Source organism: Rattus norvegicus, chromosome 4 (assembly GCF_036323735.1).
Source record: "Rattus norvegicus strain BN/NHsdMcwi chromosome 4, GRCr8, whole genome shotgun sequence".
Taxonomy (NCBI): Eukaryota; Metazoa; Chordata; class Mammalia; order Rodentia; family Muridae; genus Rattus; species Rattus norvegicus.
The window spans coordinates 150,181,977-150,207,028 of record NC_086022.1 but is presented as its reverse complement, the minus strand read 5'-3'; the positions used below and the strand labels follow the sequence as shown (position 1 = coordinate 150,207,028).

The following is a 25,052-nucleotide window of genomic DNA, read 5'->3' as shown; positions in this document are numbered from 1 at the left end:
GAACTATTCACAGGGGTTAAAAGGTCTTAATAATCTGGTAGGCTGCTATCTTGGAAATATCTTTCATTGTTGTGTGGGTCAGATGGGATCAGGATCCTGGCTTTTGTGAAGACTATCTGTGAAAGGCCAAAAGAATGTCTTTATACAGTCTTTGTTACTGGTGCCATTTTAGCTTTTATAAACTAACGTGAGTCAGTAACTACAGCATCAAATCAAAGCCTAGTATTTATAGTGTGGTCTCTTGACCAACTAGTGAATTATGTATGCATGTATATTTGTGTGTATGCATGTGTATGTGTGTATATGTACAAGTGTATACATATGTACTTTTATTTCTCTGGTGCTTGGAACCTTTGCATGTATCAAACAAACACTCTTTCACTGAGCTCCTGCCCCCAGCCCAACATGGCTATTTCTTTCCTATTTATACAGTTAGACCTTTGCATGGTTTTCCCTAAATGTTTCCCTTAGTATCAGTGGATATAAATGACTGCAAACTTTATGGAAAGCAACGAAGCAATAAAAGACTTAAAAATGTGCTGTGCATAGCTATGAATTTCATTCCATTCCATTCCTGGAAATATTACACCACAAAGCCACCTGAGATTTAGATAGAAATTTACATAGAAGAATATCCAACAATCAAAATTTAGAATACTTTTCAAAGAAAGATATGTTGGCACATGTATACAATCTCAGCACTGAGAAAATGAGGCAAGGGGATCAGGAGTTCAAGGCCGGCTTCAGTAAAATAGTGAGTTCAGGGTAACTGAACTGAGACTTGAGACCCTGAGACCCTGAGATCCTGTTTCAAAAAGCCTAAACACTGAAATAAAATAAACACAATTAAAATAATAGAATATAGTTTCAACAACTTTCTGTGATTTCACTATCATTAAAAAATAAACAATAATGTAAATATACCAGCAGATGACTTGATTTGTAAGAGATCCTTTATAAAGCCGAGTAGTTTATGGTTATTAATGGTGTTTCTGGGGCTGGGAGTATAACTCAGTGGTAGACATGTCTAAGACCTTGAGTTTAATCCTGAGCACCCAAAATTCCTAAAACCCAACTGTTCAACTCCCCAAAAAATGTTGCTTCAGTGTCTGAGGGTGTGCCTGGGTAGTAGGTGCTTGCCTGGCTCTCGGTTCCATTCCCAACACACAAGGACAGAACAAAACGAAAGTGAGTTATCACATGACACTAACCCTTTCCTCCCCTTTGCTCCCCAAATCATGCGAGGCAGTTTTACTTTGCACAGACTAGAAGCCTGGACCATGGATTCTGGAAGCAGACCAACAACCCTAGTGCATCTTTCTTTAGACAGGTTTCACTTACTATGTAGCCTGGTTGCCTGGAACTCTCTAGATCAGGCAAGGCTTGAGTTCACAGAGATTTGCTGTGCTGGGACTAAAGGTGTGTACCATTATGCTTGGCTCCCAGCTGCATTTTACATTGGTCACATCACCGTGGTCAAGGCCACATATCTTCCTCTGCTTTGGTTTCCTCACTTAAAAAAAAATAACACTCACCTCAGTGAGTTGTTGTGAGGATTTAGTGTGTAGGAAGTGCTAAGAACCCTGCCTGGCATTAGAGTAACCTCCTTAGTGTTGGTTCTTAGTGATCTTAATAGTTACCATGTACCACACTTGAGCAATCTGCTCTCAATTGCACAAAACTAACCACTAGATCACGCTCTTTGTCCAGAACAATAATACAGCTTATACCTCAGATTCCCCTTTCCCACAGGTAAGTCACAAATAGGTAAGTGCACAATTTACATAGAAAGTGCACCTAAAGTCAATTACAATATGAGAACTCATTATTTTAAAAAGCAAAGTTTTGTTTGTTTGTTTTAAGACTAACTAGCTCATTCTGGCCATCAATTCCAACATCCTTTGCCTCAGCCTTCTTAATGCTTAGATCCTAAGTGAATACTATCTGTCTGGCTCAAAGCAATTTTTGTAGATAGAGATGAAAACAGAAAGTTTTCTTACTTGGAAACAAGAGAGAGAACACTGAAAGTAGCATTTGGTATAAAATGTGTCTTTTGGAGTTGGTTATTAGATCAGATATTTGTAAGGCCCAAATTTCAACAAACTGCTAAGTAGTCAATTTCTTTCTTCGTGGTGTGCTCTTGGGTTCACACTGTATTCATAATCACAGCCAAGTGCCTTATAAAGGTGTAGAAGGGACGCCAGCAGGAGAACCACATGAGAGAGAAGGTAGAGTTTAGCAATGCACATTCCCTGATTTCGGATGCAGGGAAGGTAGGGTGGGTGTGTTAATTGGGCCAAGATATCACAGTGTTGTCTGCTCTGTACCGCAGAAGCAACATCAAAGTTATATTACATGTGTCATTACTAAAATGAACTGAAGACCAGATTGGCCTTTTGGGAAGGAAGGGGGCAAGGGAAGGAAAAAGAACATGAAAGAAGAGAGCATTTGTCTTTCATGATTGGATTTGGCTGGAAAAAAAGCACTGTGATGAATAAAAGCAAGGATCCCCCCAGTCTTCACTCTGCACACCGATGGTACTCAGCTTGGGGAGTGACATGCTCATGGCACTGTGCCATTGGCATGTTTTACACACAACTACAGCAAGTAAAAAGGGGCACAGAGCACTAAGGAGACACAATCCCACCAACAATTCCACCACAGAAATCAAAAGATGGCTCTTACCTCCACTGAGAATAATGACAGCTATAAATATGGCCAAGTCACTGTCATCTAATTCCAGTGCATTGAACTTCACAGCAAACTCAAACTTAGGCTCCATAAAGTCACCAAAGGGCTTCCGCAGGCTTTTGAGGAACTCCCTGGTCATGAATCCTTGTCCCTCTGATATGAGGACTCCATCTTTATTCATCAGGGAGGCCAGCATGGTGTAGATGATCTCATGGACACCATACTTGAGCAGAGTCACTTGGTCATTCAAGTCAAGGTTAATGAAACCAGGGATATTTTTGGCATACTCTGTGATCTCTTGCACAGCTTCCACGGATCGAAACTGGCACCCTTGAAAAATGCGGATGGCCACCTCTTTGCTCTGCTCCTGCAGGGGGGTGATATGTTTGAACTTGATTTTGTCTTCTCCCATCATTAAGGAATTCATGTCGTAGATGACAAATGGCTGCAAATGAGAAGGGAAAGCGGCTGAGTCCCTTGTTCTGAGAGAGCATCGCCCTAGTTCCCGAGGACTATTTTGTATGAACGTCTTTGCCCTGATGGGTAAACGGGTGAGAGATGATGGCACTTAAACAGGAGAGAGGGCTCTTCCTATTCATCATTAGGATCTGCTGAAGCCAAACATTTTATCAACTCCGAGCTTTAATCCCTTCAACTTATCCTGCCACTGTTACCCCAGGAATGACTAAAATGACAAAAAAATCTGTTGACTTTTTTGAATTTCAAGAGAATATACACCCCATATGAACAACAATGCCAAGCAACCAGAGCTTCCAGGGACTAAGCCACTACCCAAAGACTGTACATGGACTGACCCTGGACTCTGACCTCATAGGTAGCAATGAATATCCTAGTAAGAGCACCAGTGGAAGGGGAAGCCCTGGGTCCTGCTAAGACTGAACCCCCGGTGAACTAGACTGTTGGGGGGAGGGCGGCAATGGGGGGGAGGATGGGGAGGGGAAGCCCATGTAGAAGGGGAGGGGGGTTTAGGGGGATGTTGGCCCGAAAACTGGGAAGGAGAATAACAATCGAAATGTAAATAAGAAATATTCAAGTTAATAAAGATAAAAAAGAGAGAATATACATTTAGCCTTTGTTAAAAACAAAAAAAATAATTAAAGCATCTTATAATTGAAAAGGCCCACTTGAACATAAACTAATCTTGCAGCTTTAGATTAAATATACTCAGACCACAAAGGAAACACTGTGAACATATAAAATCTATTTCACTATAAAAAAAATCACCCAAAGCAGATTAAAAATATTGAGCCAAGAAAATGTCTGTTTTCTTTCTATGCTCTGGAAGCCATCTGTTTCAGAAAATGTAGCCGTAGCAGGCCTGTGGGTTAAACAATGCAAAAAGTGGTAAAATAAAATGGTTTGAGCTTTGTACTTTTTGTAGTTTTGAGGACCGAACTACAGAGCCTCATGTGTGCTAAGCAAATGCTCTAGCACTGAGCTGCAGCCTCAGCTCCGAAAAGCATTTTACTATATCTGTTCTTAAGGATCAATTAATAGAGAAAACAAATGGATCAATCACACAGATTTATAAACAGGCTGCTTTGAAAAGTAATTCATGTTTGTCATGACACTCTACTCCCTATATATATATGTATGTATATATATATTTTAAAGAACTAGTCAAAGGCTTATGATCATTGTGAAACTCTCAAGGTTGATCAACTTGGAGGAGGAACACTTCATACTTATTTAATGTACTGAACCCCAGAAAGAGCTAACCTCAATGTTACTAAATAATTTCTATAGCTGAACACTGGAACGAAAACAGGCTATCTGAGTCCTGGTTTTGGGTCTATGGTTAACTTTCCCCCTCTCCAAAGATTTATTTTCTCTTATGTGTATGGGTGTTGACCTGTATGCATATAAGGGTATCGTATGTGTATCTAGTGCTTATATAGGTCAGAAGAGTTCGTCAGATCCCTTGAAATTAGGGTTATAGATGGCTGTGAGCCTTGTCAGCTGCTGTGTGAGGGCTAGTTAGCTATCACTTAGGGAAAGTCATTTACCCTTCCAAATTCTCAAGGTTTTTTGCTTGCTTGTTTGTTTTGCTTTTCTTTTTGTTTTGAGTTGGGGTTTCTCTGTGTAGCCTTGGATGCCCTGGAACTTGCTCTGTAGACTAGGCTGGCCTCGAACTCAGAGATCTATCTGCCTCTGCCTCCTGAGTGCTGGGATTAAAAGCATGTAACACCATTGTTGGGAAGTTGACAAAATTGGAGCTTTCCATTTCTTTTCTAGAGGAGAGTCTAGTTGTATTTTTAGTGTGTGTGGTGGCTGTGCCTGTGTGTGTTGTATATGACACATGATCATAAAATTCCTGATGTACTAAAAGCAAGTTCTTTGAGCAGAGGTTCTTAAGAGCTTCCCTAAAAGGCAAGATGGGGTGGGTGTGGGTTGCACAAGTGGCAAGATTAGCCAGCTTCAAGATATATTGGCTAGAGATTTAACTACGGACTCTTGCAGATAAGTGTTCCTGATCTCCACCAAGTTCAGTCAGTTCCACACCGAGAACTCTTAAACTGAGTAGATTTCCAAATGCTTCAAGGTTGGGTTGCTCTAGAAATAATGCTGCCCTCAGTACACTTCAGCCATAATGCTCATCACACCTCAGAGAGGAGAGCCTAGAGGGCTCAGAGGCAGCCTGCTTGCTGCCTTTGATTGTTGAAGACAATCAGGAGCAAATCACGCTCACTGTTTCTTGGACATCTTACTTCGGATTACCCTAAGTCTTCACAATTGGCATCATTAGGAGGAAGAAGATAAAGAAAAGGCTCAGTCAATTATAACAACTAAACTGTGCTAGTCCCAAGGGTCAGATTCTAACCTTGAGAAAAATATGAGTGGATGAAGATGATTTTACAGAACCTAGAAGAAATGTTTTCCTTCTCCCTGCCTCCCCCTTCTCTACTGGTGTTCAAGGGGTATCATAGTGTATTATAATTTATATTAACAAAATATAAGTGACTTAACATTTTAAGATAAGGCCTCTGGTACCTAACCTAGGCTGGCCTTAACCTTGATATATATCAGGGGATGATCATAAACTTCTGATCTTCCTGCTTCCACCTCTCTGGTGCTGGGATTTCACAGGGGTACACTATCACACCTGGTTCACAATTTGCTGGGGATTAAGTACAGGGTTCCAAGCATGTCAAGTCCCTATCTCCTTGACTTCCTTTATTCTCCTGAGAATATGAATGTGGACAACAGAGAAGGCAGTTCAACCAAACACACCGTATTGCAGGTGACATGAACATGAACCATCACCTCAGTTAGACATAGCTGCTTGCTTAGAATGCTCAAGGCTCTGAGTTCCAAAACCCCAGGATGGGAAATACAAGCATAGAATCAAGACAGTGGACTATATCTTCACACCCAGGAAGACTGTACCCAGACTTGCCCCTTCAGCTTCCTGGTGAGCTTCTGCTCAGTCATGTGGGTTCTTGGCACAGAGTGTGAGCATCAGATTCTTTCACCTCCAAGTAAGCGATTTATCTGGAACTCTGCCCTGGTCCATCACCCTTGTGATTCTCCTTGACTTCCCCTGCCCCTCATATAAAGCCCCAGGTTCCTGTTTTTGAAGCTCTGGGATAGCTGAACATAGGGCACCAAATCCTGCTAATTTTCTCTCCCAATTTAACAACAATGAGACTTTAACCCCTTGGCAATCAGTGTTGGTCAGGATATCCTGGCAGTAAAACACTCAAGGACAGAGAAAAGAGGCAGCACCCCCACCATCACTATGCCAAACCCGTACAGTTTTGGAAAAAAAAATAACCCTTCAGCATTTCTGATGTTTCTGAAAAAGTGGGGAGCTGGCAGAGAGTATGGAGTGTTGACATGCAAATGAGCACCAGTGGGGAGTTTGTTGTTGTTTCCTAGCTATATTTTATTATGCTGGGCTTTTTTGTTTGTTTGCTTGTTTGTTTTTGACTCTGCATAAATTCTTTCTGCTTCTATGTGGATCTGTCAAACTGTAAGACTGATTCCCAGGCCACCAGCTTACAGTTCCCATACTCCAAAGGATCCACTTAGGCATCACTTTCACATCTCACTGGGACTTCCTCATCCTCAAACTGCCTAAGAAAGTAGTTAGTGGTTTGCCTGCCTATTGAGAACAGAGTTATTAACACTCTGCACCATGGACAGCCTTCTTTCTGTACAGTGTTCTTTATAAAACAAACTGTACGTCTTTGATCACATTTCTGTACAAAGTTAAGTGAGCCCTAGCATTTTGGATCAGCTTGTAGAGATGACACCATTTGCACGAGCAGCCATGCCTTCAAAATTTGACTCAGTTTTTTTTTTTTTAAATCTAGTTTACAATGTATTTACCTTCAGAAACAGCATTAAATGGCTAGGTAGGCATATTACTTAGCAGGAACAAAAGCTACAACTAGACATGCTCAGGGGACCATCTAGGTTTTTTAGGATCCAAAATGCATAAAAACTATGCAAATGATGAGAACAAAATTCTTCCCAGAACAGTGGTCAAGGGAATGAGATATTCTGATGCCCAAGCTTTGCTGGCTACAGAAAGATTCTTCTTTTCTTCCTACCTTCCTTCCTTCTCTTTCTGTAGTACTAGGGATTGGACATGAGGTTCATAAATACTAACCACAGCCTGTGATATTGTGTGGATGCACCTTTTAGTAATACATCAGCATGTTAATATATGAGTTATGAAAGGGAATATACACAAAGTACTAAGTTCACAGCTCCTCTTGACTAATAAAACAACACATTAAAGGAGATAAATAGGAAGGTTTAACTAACACAGCTCAGGTTATTCTGGGTGATTTCTCTAGTTAGCCACATACATATCTGCATAGTACCTGACCTGCTCACAGAAATCACATGATAACAACAGTGTGGAATCACAGCTGAGTGGGAGGGAAGCCAGGCATGGTACTGCTTGTTTGTGATCCTACAATTTAGGAGGTAAAACCAGCAGAATCTGGAGCATAAGTTTATTTGGCTACATAGTGAGTTCTAGGTCAGCATGGGCTACATGAAACCCTGTTTCTAAACCAAACCAAATAATAATTTGGCTTGGGAAAAATATGGGCCTCATTTCGTGGGCCTCTCCAGATACTTAGATTTTTTTTTCAAATAAGAATACTACATTCTTGGAGCCTCTCTTTTAAATTTTATTCTGGTCTTCTGCCTTTCTTGACTTTCATAGTATTAGGCACACATCTTGTCCTCCATGAACTACAGTCAATGAATGCTAACCCCAAAGTACATTGTTTCTTCAACTTCCTTTCTGTCCTTGCTCCTGTGTTTCAGTTTTGCTTGTTGAAAACCATGGGAACCACAGAACTCAAAGGCTCCTCTAAAAGCACACATCGTTGCTCTCTAAATGGGAAGAAACTAGAAGCTAAGCTACTTTACAAAGTCAAAGAGTTCTTTAGAGCAAACCCTAACTAGAACCAGAATATCCCCCTGACTGTCTCTTTTTAAATTCTTTCTCCATGGCTTTAAACCCTTTTCAATAAAATTATTTTTCTGGAAAGAACTAGGGCTCTTCTGTACTGGGGTCCTCAGGCAGTGCCTTTTGAGTGATATTTTCTAGAGACAACTGCTGTCTGTTATAGAAGTTAAGTTAGAAAGACTCAGTTGTAACTCTGTGTCATCATGTAGGTAAGTGATTTAAGACAAACAAATGAAAACTTAATAAGAATTATTTGCACTCAAACAAACCAGCACATAACCACAGCTCTTAAATAAATTGTTCAATTTCAGCCAAACAGTTACTCAGTGGATAAAAAAAAGGTACTGGTCAACTCAGTCCAACAAATAAAGAATAAATAAATAAAATAAAAATAAGTTAAAGAAGCCCAAGTGCTTTCCCCCTTAACTATATTGAATATTATTGTTATTTTCTGGCACTGGGAATGGCATCCAGAGCCTTGTATGTGTTGGCAAGTGTTCTCCTACTGAATTACACATCCAAACCTAGAATAATACAGTTCAGATCTGTCATATCATTAGCTTTTACTGATGATTCTGGTTATAAAGTCCTTTGTTTTATTACTATTGATAGATGGGTCGATAATGCCTGGCCCCTTCTTCAGACACCTTGGAGATTACTCAGCTCCGTTTTCTACTTTATTCCTATAGGGGTCCCTAAATCTTTCTCTTCCCTCTCCCAATACTTTTCTCCTTGGGGGAGGATAGATTTTTCAGTTCGTTCAGATTCTTTCAAAAAGGTGAAGGGATAGACTATGCTTTGTTTAGCTGTATGTGTAGGATTTAAAGAGACGTATCTTTCCTATCACTTGAGTCAGTATGATGTGATGGCCACTGTATATTTTAGAAAGCATAAATGTAAATGGGCACAGAAATGTTTCCACAGCAGTTTACAACTCTGCATGGGCTTTATGATTCAGTGGTTTTATATTTCATATACTATTCAGAATGATCACTTTTCTAATGGCACCAGTTTGCTCCTGTTATAGGAACAGCGACTTTACATGTGCCTATCTTAAACAACATGATGCCTTGGAACCCAAAGTCCAACACAGTACAAATAAAACATTTTATTTCTTATTTGTAGATAGAACGCAGCCAGGACTTCCCTAGGCATCACTCTCAGATATGAAGTGAAGAGTTGGCAGGCATACCCAGAGTTTTTCTATTTATTGTTTTATGACCAGCCATGGCAGTGAGAATGGTTTTTGAAAAACCACTCTGTTTATTTTCATCAACAAACATGGGGTCATGTGATCACTGTACCAGCGTGATAGTCAAACATCCTAAACTTCCAAAGTCCATTCAGTTATCAAACTGCCTTCAAGAAATGAGGCTCTAGTTTTAATATGCTCATGGGTTTCAGAGATCACTGGGATTTCTTCAACAAGGGCTATGCTGAAGCAACCCCTGGAAGAAAGGTAGTGGGGAGAATGGATTCCACCCTGTCTGAGGGTGTTGAAAAGGCATAATGCTCCTAAGAATTCTTTAGTGACTATAGCCCACCTCCCCCTAACCCTGAGACTAGAATGCCTAGTCCATATTCTTGGAGGAAAGATGATGAAAATTATTGGTATCTTATCCCAAAGATACGATGTTAAAATTGATAGAAGAGCAGGAACATTTAATTATCTGTTTTGAAAGGTGTAAGTGGCCCCAGGGAATAAGATATAGAAGAAGGAAGTGTAGCTGAGGAGGGGGAGTGGCCCCTGCTAGCTCAGAGGCAAAGGCTGAGAGGGCAGCAGCTGGTAGGTTCCTAACAGGCTATGGTTAAATGGAGCAGTGAGATAAAGGGAAAGAATGGCCCCTTCAGTCTGATCATTTCCTTTTGCGAAGGTTCTGGGTAATTGGTCATCCACTACACTGAGCAGCCTCCCCCAGGCTTGGCCTAACAGATGCTGATGACATCAGCTACAAGCTGGGTGTATACTGAGGCCTAAGCTTCTCTCCTTATGGCCTCAGCCACTTTCTCACATCCCCCACCATCTCGAGAGGCCACACTTCAGCAAAACTTTCCCTATCAATGCAAATCCAAGCCTTCACAGTCCTGGCCAAGAGATAACATAACACCCCTGAGATTGATGCTATCAAATGAATAATAGGACCATGCTGATAAAGAACAATTCTCACTGCAAATCACATTTTGGGTTTCTCTTCCATATTCTCTACTGAACTATTTCCATTGGTGCTCAATTTGATTTCACCAGATAAGGAGAAAACAGTGCCAAACAATTTGATTTTAGTTCTGTATAATCAGTGAATGGGTTGTTTATATTTGGCTGGGTCTCTTTTCCTTTTCTAGACCCCAACTGGAGGTAATTCTGTCACTATCCAATCGGTAACGATGTCTAGTTTGATGAACAAATATTGGGCTAGTGAAAAGCCCTCTGTTGAAAGTCCGTAATTTCAAAGGGCATAAGCAACAGTCTTTAATTCAATTAAACAAATAGTCTGAGTAACTATTATGAGAAAAGCACAAGCTTATGTACGATAGGGAGAAATGACAACCCTTGGCCTCTGAGCTTGAGAAGTCTATAATCAAGCTTTTGTAGCCCCTTCCTTAAAGCAGCTTAATAGCTATTTGTTTCACAAAGGACCTCCAATTATCTTATTTTTAACTCAGAGACCTAGAGCCAAAAAGTCAGCCAAGATGAGGTTTCCAAGTGGTTTCTAGTGGTTTGAGCGCTGTGTCATTCAGAACCAAGATAGGAGTAAGTTGGCCACTGTTAAATATATTAAATTCTTGCCTATTAGGGTGGGCTGGCTTTCTCTCTCTCTCTCTCTCTCTCTCTCTCTCTCTCTCTCTCTCTCTCTCTCTCTCACACACACACACACACACACACACCTAGCTGTTAAGTAGTATTAAATTGATAGGCTTTCCAGTATGGACTTTAGATGTGCACTATAGGTTAAGACAGTAGGAACCCAGAGCCTGCAAGATGAGTTGCTGTAGGTAAAACTGAACTGGCTGGCCTTTCAGCAACCTCCTCCCTCCCCAGTGCCTAACTCTGAAGATCCCAGACTCCAGCCCTCTCTCCTGCACCTGTTCTTGGCAAGTGTTAGTTCTGTTCAGTCATGTGGCTCTGCAGCCTTCCTTTACTTTTCTGCCTGTGAAGTAAGCTTACTCTCTGTAATCAAGTTAGCTACTCAGAGGCTTCACTTGTGTGTCTCTTGCTACGGCTGCTTTTGGTACGTAGTGCACACACCTCACTGTACTATGACTGGTCCCCAGTCCACCATCATATCATGTTCTGTAGTCCTAGGAATAGCATGCTGTGAATGCTCCCATCTAGAAGTCGGAAAGCTTACATCCTAGCCCTCAGTTTTCTGTGTGCTCACCCCTTACCACTTCAGTTCCCCCTTCTTAAATGAAGATAATAAACAACAGCAGCCTTCAGAGGGCCCTCGGCTGGAAGGTAAAGAATGTGTAAGATACTTGGGAACTGTAGTACCTAGGCCCTTTTATGTCACTGTGAAGGTATCAGTCATCCCTGGGAGAAACTCAACTGTTCTTCCTGGTATGGGCTTTCTCATAGTTACTAAGCTGACTCCACTCAAAGTCATTTAACTAAAAAGAAAGAAAGAACCTGAGATAGTCATCAAAACACATTAGGAGATAATATGATTTTTTCCTAAAATCTGAATGGGCATCAAGTTACATCTATCCCCCTAATAGTTGACTGGCTCTCCTGACCATTGGAAGTAACTGACAACACATAGGGCTTTCAAGAGCCGGATCCAGGTCTTTTGCATGGGATTTGTAGCTCTTACTGCCTAGGGATATTCATCATGTCATAGACCATATCATCAAAGTCAGACCCTGCTGTAAAACCAGAAGCACAGAGACCCAGTCCAGGCACACTTCCAGCTGCTGGTGGACTGGGGAGCAGCATCTATGTTTCATTTTAATGTAATTTGAAGTTGCTTCTCAGCTTTGTGTCAGAAACTTTCTGCTTCCTAGAAAACTGGATTCAACAATAATTTTCATCTATTATGAATTTTCTAAACAATGTCACTCAAGGAATCTCCAGGCACGTAAGAAGCCTTCTGTGGCTTAGGGCTGGAGCTTAGTTCTAGCACATGTGTACCCAACATACTTGAAGCTTTGGATTCAATCCAATATTTTAGCATACTAAACAAACAAACAAACAAACAAACAAACAAACAAACAAACATTCCATTGGAGTAGCATAGGCAACTTAGATCCTTGCAGAATGTAGAATTCATGTATAAACCAGAAGGCTGGAGCCTCCAGTTTCCCAGGAGTAAAGCTAGGTACTGTAAGGAAATAGGTCTCATGGTATCCTGATGTACTTTTGCGCCCACTTTGAACCTGGGACAAATGACCATAGAAAAACTGAAAGGTAGAAATGAGACAACACTGCAAGGCTTCTGAGACACTGTTGTGACCAGAAAGCTTCACATTCATTCATGAGTGTAGAGATGACCTAAAGTTCTCGTATTACTCTCAAAGGTTTTTTATTACAGCTTGGAGGACTTACTCCTTTTTCAGAACAATGTTTACTTATCCTATTTGAAGACATTTCCTGTGTTTTGGACCCAGCCTGCCACAAGATTTTAACAGTCTGCAGCTGAACTGTATTTTGCATACACATGCGCATCAAGGCAACTCATTTAGTCATAGGAAACAGCCCCCAGCCCCAGCCACCCCAATGAAGAGAGCAGAAGAGAACTAACTGATTTGTCTGTTGTCTTTCCTGTCAAGATCGCCCTCGCCTTGGCTTTGGTCAGCGGGAAGGACTTTATGTATGAGTCATACAAATGCTTTGCCAGGGCTCGCAGATCAGCAGACTCTGGGTTCAGCTGGTCGATATCACTGGAGATCTCCGCCAACAGCTTCTCCTTCTCGGCCTGTGGCATTCGCCCAAACCTGATGGCTACAGAGGAAGAGGAATGACAGGATGAATCATTGGATCATTACTAGGGCTTCACATTGTGCTTTCCCTAGTCTTGGTTCCCACAGTGCGAGTCCCTCCTCTCTCCACCCGGCACCGGTCCTGCCTTCTTTCTACCACTTTGCTCATGTTTTTATTTCATAACAGTAGCACAGACAAATGAAAATTAACTTATTTACTTCTTCAGTTAAAAAAGGCAACATATGATCCTGTTAGGAAATTGGAAGGATCTGCTTAACAACCAGGAATACATATTCATTTAACCATGAAGTAATTGAGAAACAACTCCTAGCCACCTGTTATGCAAAGTCACTTTCTTTATAAGACTTTCAAGTGCAGCTAATTATTACTTCCCAGTACTCCTCCAACCCTGAGCACTTCAATGATCAAAATGTTCACACTGTACTATAATTATGACTTTTTATGCCTCCAATCCCTCTGTAGAACAATATCCTGCAGCTAAAGACACGGTCATATTTATCTTGGTAACCTCTGCACTTCACAAAAAGTAAGGCAGGAGCATCTTCCTGTTTCATGAATTAAGCAGCTATGGAGAAGTTCAAGTTGTACAAACACAGGCCCTGTTCTCAGGCAGTTTGTATGAGCTTTTTGTTCCTGTTGTAAAGAAAGACCTGGGATCTCGAATATTAAGTGGATGCAAGTTGACTTCCCCCCACCTGCAGAATTTCCCCTTCATGACAGCCATCAGAATACCTTTAATTTGGCTTCTCAAGGGGTGAGGAAGTGTGAACGTAAAGGAAAGATTTAAGACAGAATAGAAGGCCTAAGATAGGAGTTAACCTGTGAGAGCTGGGGTGTCCTCTGGGCACAGAACCCTTGCCTGGCATGTGCAAGGCCTACAACCCAACCCCAGAAAGTGAAATAGATAGTGATCTGTTCGTAGATTTTAAACGTGAATAAAATTTCCTACTTCTGATATTACTTAAACATGTCACTTTAGTAACATTTCTTTGGAGCCATACTTTGTTGTTGTTTTAAAAATATTTATAAAAATAATGAAATACATTTAAAATGGGGGTGCTGGAGAGTTGGTTTCGTGGTTAAGAGCACGTGCTCTTGTGGAGGAACCATTTTGATTCTCAGCAACAAGTTCGGTGGCTCACAGTCATCTATAACTCAAGTTCTAGGGGATCTGGCACTCTTGTCTTACTTTTACGGGTATCAGGTATGTACACACATATACATGCAGGAAAAGCATAAAAAATAAAGTAAAATTTAAAATAAAAATGTATATTTATTTTAGGGGTGTGTGTGTGTGTGTGTGTGTGTGTGTGTGTGTGTGTGTGTGTGTGAATTTGCCTGCATCTCTGTATCACAGTGTGCACCTAATGTCTGAGGAGGCCAGCAGAGGGCAATGGGTCCCCTGGAATTGCAGTTACAGACAGATGGTAATTGTCATGTGGGTATTGGGAATCAAACCTGGGTCCTCTGCAAGAGCAGCTAATGCTCTTATCTGCTAAGCCATCTCTCCAGCTCCAGGTGGATGGTGTTTTTTTCTTAGACTAAAGGTAGTATGTCTATCATAAGAGAAGGTATATGGGGACATTTCTATCTGCTCAGTGACTTTAATTGTTGGTGCTGGAGATCGGATCTTGGGTCTTGTGCATGTGGTAGACTGAGCCACAACTCAGGTATTATTTTTTATTGTATTTTATAGTTTGAGTCTAGGTCTTGGTGCGTAGCACAAAGTGGCCCAGAACTTGAAACTCTCCTGCACTAACCTCTCTAGTTGGTGGGATTAGAGGTTACTACCATGCCTAGCAAATTTTGTTTTTAAGAAAAGACTTTTGTACTCTTGAGTCTCAGATGTGTAAATTTACCTCAGTTGAGCCTGTACTTAATCACTAATAAGACTATTGCCCTACAGGGATCTCCTAAGAGACCTTGCTTGGAGTGAGAGGGGAAAGGATGCTTGCCTTTCAGTTTACATTAGATCAGCATATGTTTAGAGAATAGTTTTGCTAAATATAACCTTTGTACATGACCCCTTCAACAGAAATCTTTAAACAATTGCCATTTTTTAAGTCAAAATTGCAGACTCCGCCTTCACTACTATTTTCCATTTTAGCTGCACTGGGGTAAGGAATGTCAGCTTACTGAGCCGCCCTTCCACCTGGTCACCAGATCCACTGGGCTCCCTCAGTCTAAGACCATGACACCACTGTCTCTTTTTTAATAGCTCTGGCCACAGTAGTCAACAGTGTTTTCTTTTCTCCTCAAAGACAGGAGTCTTGCTCATTACACCCAGCACTTAGCATATTGTTAGGCACATATTAAGTACTTGTAGAACATTATGAAATACAACGAATAAAATACATGTTCATCATGAAATGGAGACCTGCTCAACAAGGCCCCATTTGTCCCTCGGGGACTCTATGTATAGTTAATGGTTGCTGGAGGAGGCAGAGGCATTTTCCTCAGTGATGTAGCCCTGGTAAGTTGCCTAAGCTCCTGTAAATAACTTCTCACATATGCTTCTGTATGTTATCCTGAGTAAACTCATTAGGTCACAAAATAAAAGGAGGGAAAGGCGGAGGGAGAAGGGGACGAGGAAAACAGAAGGAGAAGAGAAAGAAGGATGATGAAGACAACAACATAAAAGTCGAAGGGGAGCCAGATAGTTTGGAAGAGGAAAGGGACAAGGAAAGATAATGGGGGTGAATATAACATGCATGCATGAACATGCCACAGTCATGGCAATTAGTTAACATGTACAAAGCACATAGAAGAAAAGGGGACAGAGCATATGAGAACCACTTGGGAATATTCTAAAATGATACGTTTCCCATGGAGCATTCTAATAACCCTATATCCATCCGATTATATATTAGTTAGTGTGTGACGTGATGCTATTACTGCATTTCTAATGTGTTTACATTAGTTGTTCTGCTAGAATAGAAGCTATACAAATACCAGGTTTTATCTTTGCTCCTAAGTACAACAAAATACATAGACTATATAATAAATGTGTGAAAAATTAAATTCCAAAATATGAAGTTTAAAATTGGACAGATGAGTCAAATGTACATTGGGAAGTTTACATGAGAGACGGTAAGAATTATGGTGTATTAAAAGATGAAGAAATTGTGGGCTGGGCATATGGATCAGTGGTAGAGTGCTCTCCTAACATTCATAATGAAGCCTTGGGATTGCTCACCAGCAAATAATAAAATGAAATAAAAAACAAAAACAAAACACATACAGAATTTCTGGAATACAATTGGAAAAATTCAGAGCTATCATACAGTGAGACAGAAGTTGCTAGAATCCTCTCCTGTTTTATAGACACTCTGAATAGTCTCTTACTTGATGAATAATTAATAAGTGGACTTTCATGCTAGATACTGTCCTAAGATCTGGTTATTTTAATAAGTGTCGCATTATGGGAGGTCAGAGGAAAAATCTGTGGGAGCTAGTTCTCTTCTACTCTCTGAATCTTGGGGATGAACTTAGGTTGTTAGGCTTGTGGCCAGCTCCATTACCTGCTGAATTATCTCATTGGCCCTCTGGTTAAATTTAAAAGAAAACATTTATTTATTTGTTAATATGTGTAAATATTTTACTTATACATATGTTTTGTACCATGTGTGAAGTCCCTATAAAGCAAGAAGAAGGCATAGGATGCCCAGGAACTGAAGTTACAAACCACCATGTAGGTGCTGGGAATCAAATCAGGGTCTTCTGCAAGAACAACCAGTGTTGTCAATCTTGGAGCCATATCTCCAGCCCTCTGCCGATTAAAACTTTTCTTGCTTTGGTTTTTTAAGACAGGGCTCTCTCTGTAGCCTTGGCTGTCCTGAACTCATTCTGATCTAGAAGATGAGTCAAATGTACATTGGGAAGTATGCATTAGAGAAGGTAAGAGTTATGACATATTAAAAGATGAAGAAATTGTGGGCTGGGCATACGGATCAGTGTGTGTTTAGGCTGCTCTCAAACTCATAGAGATCTGCCTGCCTCCACTTCCTGAGTGCTGGAATTAAAGGTGTGTCACTATGAACGGCTATGGTTAAAATTTTATAGATAAGGAACTAAAACATACATAGACATTAACATGCCTAAAATGCACTTTATCTTTCCTAGTGGACAATCACAATAGCCAAGTTAATTAGTTAAAGACAGTTTCCTATCACATTGGCAGTCCTTAACTCTTTCCTTCACCTAATAAAAACTCTTTCCTTCCCCAACATAAAAGCCGTCTTTATGAAGAATGGCCTTGCTAAACCTTCCTTGTGCCTTTACTCAATACTCAGCTAATGTGGGCATAGCTAGAATCGCCTGGGGCTCCAAATGAACTAATGCAGCCAGAATTCTCCTCTTTAAAAAGAGCACAGACCTATAATCTCAGCACCTAGGAGGTAGAGGCAGGAGGAACACTTGTGCAAGTTCATCCTCACCTCACAGCAAGTTCAAATCTAGCCTGAGATACGCACATCCTTGTACTAAGAAACAAAATGTTTCTCTACTTCAGATCTGTTGTAACAGATTTAGTCCCACCAAGCAGGACCTTGCCTCCTTCCTCTGCTAAGCCCCTGATGTGTAGAAATGCTAAATCTACCTGTGGGACAAGGTTTGCCTAACTTGTAGCAGAGTTGCTTAGCAATACAGATGCTTTATTCATGAGATTTAGCCATTTTGAGAACTTCTACCTATAGTGATATGAATTTGTTCAGATTCTAGCTGAAGAACACTAGCTTTAGCCATCCTAATTAAGGTGATATTGAAAGAGCTTTAGCTGGGCATATGGGCATACACACACACACACACACACACACACACACACACACACACACACTTATCTTCTACCAGTGATGAATAATTTCCAGTGACAAAAGGAAAATATTCTCTGTGTCACTCTGAGTCACTGAGAGAGACTGTCTGGCTTCTGGAAGGCGGTAGAATTAACACTGCTATAGATGTCATCAGGAAGTCAACTTTCTGATTTCTTCTCTATGGGTTATAGAAAACTGTATAATATCTATGATCCCCAATTACTTTATCTGCCGAAGAGGAACTAGGAAAAGATTTCTCAAGGTCCTTCTTATTTCTGTATTAGCTCTAAAGTACTCCAAAGAGCTAACCACTCTGGACTCACAGTACTTGAGAATATACTTTGCTTTCCTTTATAAAGCAATGTTTGTCCCATAATTGAGGCTTTACAAAATAAAAGGGCACATTTTGTCACAGACAGCAACTTGAATTTTTATATCTGGGGTAGTTATATACAGAGGACAGACAGGTTGTTATAGCCCAGGGGTAGAAAATGTGCTTAGCAGGTTTAATCTCCAGCATCAATCAATCACTCAATCAATAAACTTTAGGCATGTGGAATAATTAGGTATCTTGTTTTCTGGATCTGATTCTCATGCTAAAACATAGTAAACTGACATGTTTTCAAAAATGCCTACCAAATTATAGGCACATTAAAGGCAGATGCTACTTAATTACAAAGGCATATTAAAATGGATTTTCAAGATAATAAGTCATACAAAATAGAAGAATAAAGTTGGATCCTACAAAAACAGATTTTTCTTTTAATTTTTAAGGGATGAGTTTGTAGTCATAGCAGACTTTTAACAGCAAAGATGTGTCTCCTGGTCAGGTTTCCATTTGTACATGTTTGTTGCATGTAAATCACACAAGACATAACTGCTAGTGTTATGACCATTACCAGTGAACAATACCACTCTTTCCTTCTTCCTCCCTCTGTGTTCCCCCTGTCTGTTTCAGTGGAATGAGGTATACTGGGAAGGCACAGACTACTTAGAAGAGCAAACACAAGGAATCAGAAAAGTCTTTGGAAAAGACATGTGAACAGGGACTTGAATGTCAGGTAGATTCTGATAGGGAACACAGGAAAGGTCCAGAGATGACAATGTTTGTAAGCACAGAGACTATTTCCAGGAACAGCAAGACAGTTTTCCTGATGTCTATGTAAAAAGGGGACGAGAATGGGAGAAGAGGCAGGGTCCCTAGAGAAAGATCACGAAGACCAGAGACAATAAGAGGTGCTTTGTGTATGAGGACTGTCATCTTTCCCTTTGTGTCACAAAGATGATAATGGCTGATTGCTCTTGGTTTTTTGGATGCAGTGGTAAAGTACTTATGGTAGGCACGTGTGTCAGAAAAGGCTTGTTTACCTCTTGGTGGCCAGGAAGCAAGGAGAGGCAGAATGGGGCCAGGGACTCACCTCTCCTTCAAGGGTACACCTCAATGTTCTAACTGGGCCCCACCACCTCACAAAACAACCAAGCACTGGCAAGTCAGCCTTCACCGCAGGGCCTTTGGGTTCATTTCAGATCTAAACTACAGCAGAGATTTTTTTAAGTAATAAAGCTTAAATCCGTCATTTAGGCTTTCATGCTACACACTAGGACATACTAGGGCTTTTGCCAGTCATTGGGACAACTACTTCAGACAATGCTGAGTGCCACAAAAGTTGTGAAACCACACTTTTCCCTTTAGATTTTTATGAAACCACCAAGAAACTATTTTTAAAGTTGTTAGCTTTTTTTATCTTCAATAAAAGGGAAAAAAACCCACATCATTTGTATCATAGGACATCCTGATCAACAAGGCTTTCACTAACTTAAACATATGAAAAACATAATTATCAAATTCTAGTGTTATAGAGAAAGCCTGACTAAATGACTCATTAGTAGCACAAGCTAATTCTTTTCTACTTTAGATTTTTTAAAAAAAATGTATTTATGCTAAACCTAGTTATTTAGTTTATATGTAAACAGTAGCTGTGAGTATGAAATATTCATACTTCAAAATGTTTTGTGACTAAATTTTTAAAATTAAAACCAATATATTTTTAAATATGGTAAGACTGGGGATGTGATAGCAGATCTTTTCAACAGAAGATTTGCCTAGGCTGGGTTTAAACTCATGGCAATCCTCCTGCTTCAGCTTGTTAAGTCTGAAGTTACATGAGTGTACTACCACACCTGGCTCTACCTTTAAAGACAGAAAGTTGAAATGCACCATGTGATTTTTCTAGGAAGACTGCTCTAGGTTTTTACTCTAGCCTTAAACTGACTGGCAGCTGATAACACACACACTTGATTCAGGCACACAAATTAAGCTTTTATGACACTAAAACATGGGTAGAAACTTTCAAATTCAGGCAATTGATATACCAGATGTCCACATGTTTGGAAGACTCTAATATCATCTTATAAAATGTATGGACTAGCTGGTTGGAAAGTGAAGAATCAGTGAGTTATGTTTTTCATTATGAATAATGGGATAATTGTCAACTGTGAAAGGACCTAATGATCGCTAGCTTCGATGACTTTTGGCATTATTCTCCAGGGCCTTTGATTCCTTTGAAGGTCACTGTGGAATCTCCCTTCAAAGCTGCATTGCTAATAGAGAATCTAAACACATTAAGTGGGCTAAACAGAGGCAAAGAACAGAAAGGAAGTAACAGAAACTAGGTGGAGTAGCACATACATGTGGGAGAGTTAGGAGGATTGCAAGATCTACATCAACCTTGGCTACATAGTGAGACCTTGTTTCCAAATAAAATAATATAATTAAAAATCAAAAATAAAGCAACACAAATTGGGGCAGGTTGGTTGTGGGGAGTGTTCACTCATGTATATACTGAAACAGCTCCACACCGATATTCATGTAGAATGCACAGGGTGGCATTTTGTGTGGGTACTGTTACTCATGCTGTTAGCTCGCATTGGCTAGTATGACCACAGACACTTAGAAAGTTTTGTATTCAGAAACGATTCCTCATCAGGACTTGATTAAAGCCCCCTGCAGATTCCTGTCCTGTGTACAGACGATTTGGATGCTTCCTTATTGTGCAGCAAGCTCATTTACCTGAAAACCTCCGAGAAGTTTTGTTAGCCAGCTGTAAGTCCTTTGGTGGTTGAGCTGCTTAAGTCTCTGATACTAAAGCATTTAATGCCCATTAGTTCTTGTCTTTGCAAGAAAAAACTGAACACACTGTTCAGATTGGCTCCTCTAGGTAGAGTAAAGGAACTGAGTTTTTGTTTGTTTGTTTTTGAGACAGTCTCACTATGTTGTTATGACTGGCCTAGAACTTGCTATGTCGACCAGACTGATCTTGAACTCAGCGATATCTGCCTGTCCTGCTTCCTGAATGTTAGTTAATTGTTGAGAGCAAATGATAACTTTATATCAAGGGCATGGTAGCTTTCTTTGACTTTTCTGGGTGGAGAAAGTTATACTATCCATACTACAGAGGTTAGATTTTTGGGAGAAAGGGTACTGGGAATGGACTTTGGGGTCTTATGCATGCTAAGCTTTGTACCGGGCTACACTCCCAGCTTGTAGTTTAAATACCATTTACCTGCAAATGCTAAGCAATGGGAGACACATTTCCTGTGAGGTGTGCTTGCTTGTAAACCACAGAAAATATGTTTTACATCAATGTTGCAGTGCCTGTAAGTGCTAGGAACTATATTTCATATGAATATGAGAAATGACAATTTTTAGAATAGGCAAAACCCAAAAGCATTAAAAGCAGTACTGGCATGCTTTCCTAGACTATCTTGATGATAATGACCTCAAAGTCAATGATTTCTTCATAAAGATGAAATAAGTTTGCTGCAACTTGATTGCATCAACTAAAATAAAGCTCTTGGCTTGAAAAACTTGTTCTTATGTTTTATGAGGTTTGAAATAAAAAGGAAATTGATGGAATTAAACCAGCAAATTATTTTGCAATCAATGACTGCAGTTGTACACTGCTACAAAGCAGATGTGGTCAAATGTTGAGGAAAGTTGGACCAAATCCCCTTCCTGTCCAGTGCTGTTGATAGCTCTATTCATAATTCACTCTTGCCTTTAAAGGAACTGGCCTATAAAGACAACTGCACCTTTTACTGCTTTCAAAGGGTAGAGAATCAACCAGTTGGTCATTGACAAGCATCTTGATGGCTCCCACTATGAGAAACAAACATCTCCATGATGGGATACAAATTTAATCTTTACAGATATATTAGAGTCTACATAGATGAACACTACGTTCAAAGATTATCTTCTTACCAGATCAGTTTTTCGAGAGATGAAAGCAAAAGAAAATAAAGATCGGAGCTGGGTGTAGCTCAGTGGTAAAGTGCACATTTAGTATGCACAAAGCCCTGGTTCTGATCTCCTGCATGAGAGAAAGAAAAGAGGAGAAAGGAAGGAAGGAGGGAGAGAGGGAGGGAGGAAGGGAGGGAAAATCGGATATCAAATGAAATAAAACTTTGGACTTAATCCTATAATTTTAGTATATATTAGTTCTTGAATCCATAAGGATTTTTTTAAAAGCATTGACGAAGACTTCACAAACACTATTAAGTTACAGCTAAAATTAGGTTTGTGGGACAGTCAACCAATCAGAACCAAATGGTAATGAAGAATTTGTTTTTAACAGGCATAGATCTTCCATGATTAATGTGAGTGAGTGCTGCAGCTCATGAACACATGGATTTTCTCTACTATTTCTCTGAAGCCAAAAATGTTCTTTTTTCTAATGCTGGGAATGGAACCCCAGGACCTCATATGCACTATAGAAATGCTTCTTCACAGGTTACGTTCTGTAAGTTTGAATTTAAACACAGGTTTAAAAAATATGAAGTTTTATCCACTTGCATTGATGTAGCATTGAAGTTTTGTGAAAATTCCAAATATTTGTGTCTTTTTCCTACAAGTCTGTGTGTTCTCTGATGCAAAGGCATGGTAAACAACAACAACAAAACAACAACAACACAACAACAACAACAACAACAACAACAAAACAACAACAACAACAACCGGAATACATGAACCAGAATTCTGATAATTGCTTCTTGATTCTTATACTCTGATCGTCAGAGACACTCAGCATTTTCTTAAAGCAGGCAGAAATAACCAACACATGTGATTATAATTCTGCTTTTAAGCTGTTTTTAAAAAAAGATTTCAGAGCAACATGCATACCATGATAATCATTATATTTGCATTAAGTCATCAGTTTTCCAAAGATCCTTTCCCTAAGTTTTAAGTCTTTTCTCCAGTCATTACAGGTGCCCAGACAAACAAAGGATTCTATCTAAAAGCTGAAAGGTGCTGGTCTACATGAAGAAGCTCTCATCAGGATGAGTTTGAAAGTTAATACTCTTTAGAAGAGTTTACCCATTTCCATTAGTTCCCTAGGGCCTACTGACCTGGACCTGGCATTGGCCAGGAGCGTTACAAGATGTACACAGGGTTCTCAGTATCCACTTACCATTGTGAGACATCCCCACAGCAAGGCACTTCTGAAACCGACAGTACTGACATTTATTTCTACTCTTTTTGTGGATCCGACAGTTAAGATCACACCTATCATAAATAAGCTTCAATCGGATGGTTCTTCGGAAAAAACCCTGCAAAGGATGGAAAATAAACAATTTTTAAGTCCATGTGATACATGGAAGCAGCAACCTGTGGATAAAGACATGCACTGACTTGGATATCAGCAACAGTGGATTTGGGCTGGAAAGATCGCTCAGTCAGTAAGGTGGTTGCAGTAAGGGCCTGAGTTCAATCCCCAGGAACCTTGGAAAGATACTGTGCTTCTATGGTTTGTGTTTGTCATCCCAGGACTGGGAGACAAAGACCAGAGGAAGCCCGAGGCTCATTGACCAGCCAGGTTAGTGTAATTGCTGACTTCCAGGCCAGTGGGAGCCCCTTGCTTGAATATGGTTGACAGTGTTCATGAGGATGACACCAACATTGTCCTCCATCTTTCACATATATGCACACACACACACACGCACACATACACACACATACACACACACATTCCAATGCACATATATGAACTTCTGCATACACACAAAACACAAGTTGCATTTGTGACACAGTTCTACCATGGGGGCCTTGCACAAGTGCTTTTCTGTGATTCATTGGTCCTTTCTGTAAACCAAAGTACAAGAGGATCCTCTAGGGTTCTTTTTCACTTCTTATATACTGAGCACATCTCACTGATGTCATGCAGCGTACCTTGGCCCTCCATTTGGTTTTCAGCATGCTCTGAGAAGTGCTCTGGATTTAATGTAATGCAAATAAAATAGCATGTAATCAGTCCAGTCTCTCAGCAAATCATTGCAGCAGTGTGCCCCAGCCTTCACAACTGTGCTAAGCAGCTTGGCAAAGTTATAGTCATTTCCTTCTAAAACGTGATCAGGGCCAATAAAAATCCACATGTGAATAACTGTTTGGAATTCTCCATGTTGCAATTTCCTGCAGGATTTGTTTTATTTATTTGTGTAGTTGAAAGAATATCCTACCATTGTAGCTTGCAAGCAGAAAGAGATAGCAGGAAATAATTCGAGAAGCAATTGGGAAATCCTCAGAAAATCTGCTACCTCAAAATGCAAATACGTCCTTCTGGGACTAACAGAGTGCTCATCTAAATTTACTACACATGTTGGATAGAACTGCAGGAAATTTAATTGGAAGTATCTCCTAGCTCCAGTGTGTGTGTGTGTGTGTGTGTGTGTGTGTGTGTGTGTGTGTGTGTGGTGTATTTGTGTATGTCCACAATTCACTTTTATTTCTTATTATGTTCATTTTCATGAAACTCACTTCTCTTAAATTCGTCTGGTCCTGCTAGGTATAAAACACTTGGAATTGGGTCAGCACGATGTCTTCATAGGTAAAAAGCCCACGTAAACCTAACAACTCAAGTTTGATCCCTAGAGCCCATGTTGGAAGAAGCAAGTGTACTCTTCTAGGTCCACTGTGATAGCTTATATACATAACCTGAAAGTGGTAACAGGGACTAAACTGAGGTTTTGTACAAGCTACACAAGCTATTGCTAAGCTACTGAGACTTTGGATTTTTAAAGACAAGGGTCTCGTTATGTAGCCCAGGCTGACCTTGAACTTGGGTTTCTCCAGCTTTGGCCTTCTGAGTGCTGGGATTTCAGATGCGTG

The 25,052-nt window shown here is 40.2% G+C and overlaps 1 protein-coding gene across 6 annotated transcripts in view; it reads right to left on the bottom strand.

Moving 5' to 3' along the window:
* Nucleotides 1-25,052, bottom strand: part of Pparg (peroxisome proliferator-activated receptor gamma) — a 125,362-nt gene that overhangs the window by 14,076 nt on the left and 86,234 nt on the right. For 5 of the 6 annotated variants that reach the window (XM_006237009.5, XM_039107130.2, NM_001145367.1 and 2 more), the window contains 3 exons: nt 23,359-23,497; nt 12,880-13,079; nt 2,686-3,136 (listed from right to left, as the gene is read on the bottom strand). In XM_006237009.5, coding sequence (XP_006237071.1) covers nt 2,686-3,136; nt 12,880-13,079; nt 23,359-23,497 — 790 coding nt within the window. Of the gene's footprint in view, nt 1-2,685; nt 3,137-12,879; nt 13,080-23,358; nt 23,498-25,052 lie in introns of those variants that run through there. The other variant, XM_063285619.1, reaches the window with a different exon arrangement.